General features: G+C 41.3%; 1 protein-coding gene across 1 annotated transcript; it reads right to left on the bottom strand.

Annotated features, from left to right (window-relative positions):
• Window positions 1-284: 284 nt before the first annotated feature.
• LOC133425057 (L-threonine 3-dehydrogenase, mitochondrial-like) lies at window positions 285-6,189 on the bottom strand. The gene is made up of 9 exons (XM_061715717.1): window positions 6,009-6,189; window positions 5,861-5,903; window positions 5,640-5,710; window positions 3,731-3,880; window positions 2,607-2,779; window positions 2,436-2,526; window positions 2,263-2,355; window positions 1,691-1,867; window positions 285-641 (listed from the first exon to the last, which is right to left on the bottom strand). Exons 1-9 carry the CDS (start codon window positions 6,184-6,186, stop codon window positions 502-504), a joined length of 1,116 nt encoding a protein of 371 aa, XP_061571701.1. The 5' UTR covers window positions 6,187-6,189; the 3' UTR covers window positions 285-501.
• Between the last annotated feature and the right edge of the window lie 509 nt (window positions 6,190-6,698).

The raw sequence follows: 6,698 nt of genomic DNA, 5'->3' as shown, positions 1-6,698 counted from the left end.
AAGTCGAAATGTCGAGAAAAAAAGTCAAAATGTCGAGATTAATGTTGAAATACAATTCCAAGAATAAAGTCGAAATTCCGTGACTAAAGTAGAAATTTCATGAATTAAGTCGAAAATTTGTGAATAAAGTTGAAATACAATTAGATTTTTTTCTCGAAATTGTACTTCAACATTATTCTCGACATTTCAACTTTTTTCTGAACATTTCGACTTTTTTCTCGAAATTGTACTTCAACATTAATCTGGACATTTCGACTTTTTTCTCGAAGTGCATAATGAAAAAAAACTCTTCCTCCTCTAAAATATTATTTTTATTTTTCTCCTGCCTGGTCCAAATACTCTTCTGTAGACAAATACATTCTCCTTTTGTTCCCCCATAAATATTTTGCATAAGATTTCATAAAACAGAACAATAACAGATAAAAAAAAAAAGCTAAAATCCTAAAAATCACATTCCCTTCTTGAGACAGAGCTGGGTGTGGGATGCTGCGGGCGTGTGGCTCAGCAGGGCCGATCCTGCTGGTTTCCCTGGCTGATGTGGGCCAGCATGGCCTGGACCAGCTCTGGGAGGCCGTACTGGTGCTTCCAGCCCCAGTCCCGCCTCGCCGCGCCGTCCTGCAGCGCCTTCGGCCAGCTGTCCGCTGCAAACACACACCGGAGACAGCTGATTAGGGTATTAACTTCATATATTTTGGCAGAAAAAACAACAGGTTTCAATTAAAGGATAGATATTATGACCATTTTTAAAAGTTGGCAGAATCTCCTGAAGTGTCTGTGGCAGAGGAATGAAGGACAAATGGCTGCGTTTTAAACCTGTATATTCATAGATATTAGGTCCAAATACCAGTTGCCCACTAGCATATGGGTATCAAATTGGCAGTAAAGTCGCTTTCGTCAACAAAGATTATGACGAAATATCGTCGTCAACGAACCTTTATTACCTGAGGAAAACGAGACGAGATGCAAAAAAATGCTGGTCATGTGACGATAACGATAATTTAATATATAATGCAATATTGTAGAGGAATAAAAACCAGACTAAAATGTAGATTACAAAATAAAAACTCCCGCGGCCCGCGGGGAATCAGATCCAGAAGATGCAGCTGCAGGTTAGAGGCTGATGCCGTTAACGCAGAGCTCTAGGTTCACGTCCATTAAAAACAAAGTTACAGAGAGAAACGCTGGGATCTTCTCTGGGGCTGGAGAAGAAGAAGAACCATCTTTGGATACACTTTCCTACATAGACGTGGAAAAGAAAACCCAATGTGTCGTTGAAAAAGAAAAAGACGAGGAGAAATGTGGAAAAATAAATATGTTGCAAACTCAAATTAGAATATTCTGTATCTGGAATGAATGTATTCTTGAGTCTATAAGGTAACAGTAATATAATAATAAGATAACCTTGTTTGAATTGTAAAATGGGTTTGGCTAAATACAATCTTTGACTAAAACGAGACTAAAATGCTCAAACTTTTAGTCGACCGAAATTTGACACGACTAAAAAGAGAATGAACGTGACTAAAACTAATAAAAACTAAAATGATAGCTTGACCCAAAGACTACACTTAAACTAAAATTGAAACATGCTGCAGAAACAACACTAACTGGCAGTTGTTCGGCAGTCTGCACCTGATCTGTATGTGTGGACAGCTCAAAGACTGAGAAAAGACTGGGTAAAAAGAAACCTCACCAATGGCCTGCCGGACGGGATCTACATTGTAGACCACCTTCAGGTGGGGCAGCACTTTCTGGATCTCGTGGGTGAGCTGCTGCGGCGTGACGTCCACGGCGCTGATGTTGTAGGTGCGGCTGACGAGTGCGTCCGCCGGAGCCTCCAGGAACTCCAGAGTCGCCCTGACGCAGTCATCTGGCCACGAGAGGGGGAACGTGGGTAAACATTGCGTGACATATCAAATTCAAATTCAATTTTATTTATATAGCGCCTATTCCAACAGAAGTTGTCTCTAGTATCCTTCCAGAGATATCAGAGATACCAGATATCAGCAAGCATATACAGGACTGTCTCAAAAAATTAGAATATTCTGGGAATCTTAATCTTAAACTGTAAAACATAATCAGCAATATTAAAATAATAAAAGGCTTGCAATATTTCAGTTGATTTGTAATGAATCCAGAATGTATGACATTTTAGTTTTTTTAATTGCATTACAGAAAATAAAGAACTTTATCACAATATTCTAATTTTCTGAGACAGTCATGTAGCAGACATCTACACAAATGGAATAAGAAGGGTGGGCATACCGATGTACATCATGGGAAGCTGCGTGTCACTGCGCAGATAACAGTCAAAGTGACCCGTCTTCACCGCCGCATGGAAGATCTGGACGGCATAATCTGAGAAAAGACAGGAAGGGGGTTTGGTTTTATCCTCTGAAGCTCAGAGAGCACCTTCGCTCCATCTCTACGCTGCGTACCTGTGGTTCCTCCTGCGGGCTGGCGGTCAGCGGAGACGATAGCGGGGTACCTGAGGCAGCGGAAGTCCAGCCCGTACCTGTGGTGGTAGTACTGCGAAACGAGGGAGGGAAAGGCTCAGGAAGGGGCGGAGACGGGAGGAAATGTGTCTTAAATTCGAGTGTGAGTCTCACTTCGCCCATCAGCTCCGCGTGGACCTTGGCCACGCCGTAGATGGTGCGGGGCCTCTGCACACACAGCTCGGGGGTGGGGTCCCGGGGGGAGGACGGCCCGAAGGCAGCGATGGTGCTCGGGATGAACAAGCGTAGGCCGTGATCGGTGGCTACGTCTAAGATGTTGTGGAGACCTAGGAAGAAAGAGAAGTGGAGTGTAGTGTTGTTTCTTTCAGTCTTTGGGTCAAGCTATCATTTTAGTTTTTATTAGTTTTAGTCACGTTCATTCTCCTTTTAGTCGTGTCAAGTTTCAGTCGACTAAAAGTCTGAGCATTTTAGTCTTATTTTAGTCAGAATTGTCCAGGACCCTTTAGTCTAGTTTTAGTCAAAGATTGTATTTAGCCAAACCCATTTTACAATTCAAACAAGGTTATCTTATTATTATATTATTGTTACCTTATAAACTCAAGAATACATTCATTCCAGATACAGAAGACTCTCATTTGAGACATATTTATTTTTCTGCATTTCTCCCCATCTTTGTCTTTTTCGACGACACATTGGGTTTTCTTTTCCACGTCTATGTAGGAAATTGTATCTAAAGATGGATCTTCTTCTTCTCCAGACCCAGAGCAGATCCCCGCGTTTCTCTATGTAACTTTGTTTTTAATTGACGTGAACCTAGAGCTCTGCGTTAACGGCATCAGCCTCTAACCTGCAGCTGCAGCTGCATATTCTGGATCTGATTCCCAGCGGGCCACGACTTGGATTGAGGACGTGATGTCACCCAGCAGCAGAACTAAACCAGAGAAACTACTGAAAACATGGACATTAACGATCTTTGGTAGAACATTTCGTCTCGTTTTGGTCAACGAAAATGAAGACACATTTTAGCAGAGTTTTTATTTTGTAATCTACATTTTAGTCTCATTTTTATTCCTCCTATGATATTGCATTATATATTTAATTATCGGTATTGTCACATGACCAGTATTTTCGTTGCGTCTCATCTCGTTTTCCTCAGGTGATAAAGGTTCGTTGACGACGATATTTAGTCATAATTTTCCTTGAAGAGAGCAACTTTAGTGGACAGGGTTAGCGTGCCGCTCAGAGCTGTGTCCCCCACCAGGGATGTGGGCCTGCACCTGTGATGTTGACCTCTTTAGCCAGCGCGACCGCCGTTTCCCCCGCGGCAGACAGCACGGCGGAGTAGTGGACCAACCAGCTGATGTTGTTGTTGACCACAATCTCCCTGAGGTTCTTGTGGTCCAGGATGTCGGAGAAGATGAATGGACCTGGACAGGAAACAGGCGTCACAAAGCGGCCCAGTCATAGAAACCTTTACCACACGAACCCAGTTTCAAATATCTCACTTTAGCATTTATGCTACTTTTTACTCGCGTGAAAGAAACTCCATTCCGGACTGGAATCCAGCGAGGACTTGGCCTGTGTTGGAAAAAATTGATTCTCCGATTCTAAATCGATTCTCATATTAATTCCTAAAAATCGTTTTGTATGTCTAAAGATCTTTTTTTTTTTATTATACATTTTCGCCTGGTGAACTTTAATACCAGTAGTCACGTCATTTAATTCAAACATGTACGTGGTGTTAAACTATCAAACAATGAACATGGCATCGAAGAGTAGCGGTAGCGTTAATAAAGCGCTGGTTTTAAAACTCCTGAAATGTTTAGAATTTGTATAAAAGTTTTTTTTTTTCTTAGACTAAATGAACTTTTCTTTCAGGAAAAAAATTCTCCAAGAGTGGTCACCAAAACCTGGGGACACTGCACGCTTCTGTTGCAATTTCTTTCTTTTTTTCACTTTAAATGGCTATTGAAAGGACTATTTGAGTTATTTATTTCTTAGTTATTTATTTCATACAAATAACTTTTGGAATTTTTTTGTTTATATCCAAAAAAGGAATGTTTTGTTGGACACCAGAATAACTAGTGCCATGTTTTTGCGTTTAAATATGTTTAAAAGGTATGAAAACATTAAAGTTTTCAGTTATAATTGCATACATTTTCTATTTTTCATTACTTTATATACTGTCTTGGGGTTACATTTGCATAAAATACTAAAAACCAAATTTTCAAAAGTTTTAAACCGAAAAACACAGAAAATGGAAAAAATAAAAAACGGAATCTGGGAAAAAATAAAAACGATTTCATACATCTCTGTTTGCTGCCCTGGATCTGTTTGATAATTCTGACCCACACGATGTTTCTGAAAGCAGTTCTATCAGCATTCTGGGAGGTGATTGGTCCTTACAGCATCATTAGCTGCCAATACTTGCTATTGAATCTCAATATAATACTAGTATTAATATGTTGCATAACTACACAGTCATATAATTCATGCAACAGCTCAAAAAACTGTTTTAATAACACTAACCCAAATCAATATCGGATCAAATCAAACCGTGATAATCGGGTAACTCACAATTCAATACTGTGGCGATATGTGGCCCACGATAACGATAATATCACGATACACGATATCTACGATATTCGATATATTTTGTAAGAAATTTCATCAACGATATATCACGATATACGTGACTGAAAAAGAAAAAATACCCATAAAAAGGAAAACGTCTGTAGTTATGCATTTATTCAATGCCAAAACTTCATAGAATGTACAAAGAAAGTGCATTTGTATAGAGCCTCACTGCCTCCTAGGCTTGTAAATTTAAACACTGTACAGCTGGACAAATTAAAGTGCATGAACATTAATAAAAGGTTTTATATAAACCAGGACAGTGCACTGCTTTGTTTCTTATACTGAAAAGTCAGTAAGCAACTTAATTTTGCATAGTACCTCACTGCCTCCTAGTCCTGTAAATGTAAACACTGTACAGCTGGACAAATTGAAGTGCATGAACAATAATCGCGTAAATCCATTATGTGTGTTGTAATAAAATATTGATATTTGCCGTCAGTTTCTTGATTATTTATTGCGACAGAGAGCGCAACAATATATTGCAATATCGATTTTTTTCCCCACCACTAATCCCCAGCCCTAGCGAGGTCGTCAGAAGACGGCACTCACCGCTGTCGTAGACGTGGCTGGGGGGCTTCCGGATGTCAGACAGGATCACATTGTTTTTCCCAAATCGCCTCCTGAGGGGAAACATCAGCTTGATCACTTCTGGGCAAAAACAAGACAAATCAATCAAAATTGGGGAATCCAAGCGTTGTTAAAGAACGACATGACACATCTCCAGCTGTGAAGCTCTGGGCCAGCCAGTTCTGTTCATGCACCCCACTTGCCTCAGCAACACGGCGAGCCCCAGCCCCAGCTGCCCGAGCCCCCCTTCAGCAGGAAGAGAGAACAGAAGAGGTGAGGTGGGAATCAAGTCTCTAGTCTGGATGTTTCAGGAAGACGTTATCGGGGAGCGCCGACGTCTCAAAGACCCACCTGTGATGAGAACTTTGGGTTGGTCTCCATCAGAGCTTGAGGAAGATCCCTCCGAACCGGAGAGACGCTGCGTGGATGAGCAGATACCACGTCCTGCAGAGATCAAACGCTCAGCACTCCGGTGAGACCTGCTCCCAGCATGCACCGCTGCGCCTCGCACGAGCTGCACCAGCGGCATCGTAAAGCCTTCTGCAAACAAAAGCATGGATGTGGATCCTCCTGCACGGGCATAGATGGGTCACCAAGCCTACAGCATCCCCCTGGTCATGCACTGCACTAAAACCAAACAACTTTTCATTAAGATCCCACTTCTTGCAGCAGAAATGAGTCCCATCACTTACTCCGGAGGCAGCTGGGGGAAACTATGACAATAAGCACATTACATGAGTATTGACTCTTGCCTAACCCCCACAGCCACCTCAGATTAGCCTCCCAAAGCCTGCTGCAGACTTTATCTAAATATAGACTACTTTATATACCAGACCACCCATAAGCTCATAGGGAAGTCAGATTAATCAAAGCCTTCACCTGTGAAATACATTACAGTATTTTAATATGCATGTCCAAGACTATTCATCGTGTCCAAACTATTGATTGCAGCTTGTTTGAGTTTACTTTAGGAGATTGTGTGAGTTTAAAAGCAGATTCTTGTGTTCATGAGGGTCATCACTTGAATCAAACAGCATCCAA

This window comes from Cololabis saira, chromosome 24, assembly GCF_033807715.1.
Source record: "Cololabis saira isolate AMF1-May2022 chromosome 24, fColSai1.1, whole genome shotgun sequence".
NCBI classification, from domain to species: Eukaryota; Metazoa; Chordata; class Actinopteri; order Beloniformes; family Belonidae; genus Cololabis; species Cololabis saira.
Note: the sequence above shows the minus strand (reverse complement) of the source record. Positions and strands in the feature narration are given on the sequence as shown.

Excerpts from the sequence above, each read along its gene's own strand:
- LOC133425057 (XM_061715717.1), bottom strand. The coding sequence starts at position 6,186 with ATGCCGCTGGTGCAGCTCGTGCGAGGCGCAGCGGTGCATGCTGGGAGC. Across the intron at positions 5,904-6,008 it reads ACCCAAAGTTCTCATCACAG|GGGGGCTCGGGCAGCTGGGG; the intron begins GTGGGTCTTTGA and ends TTCCTGCTGAAG. Across the intron at positions 2,527-2,606 it reads ACGCGGAGCTGATGGGCGAA|TACTACCACCACAGGTACGG; the intron begins GTGAGACTCACA and ends CTCGTTTCGCAG.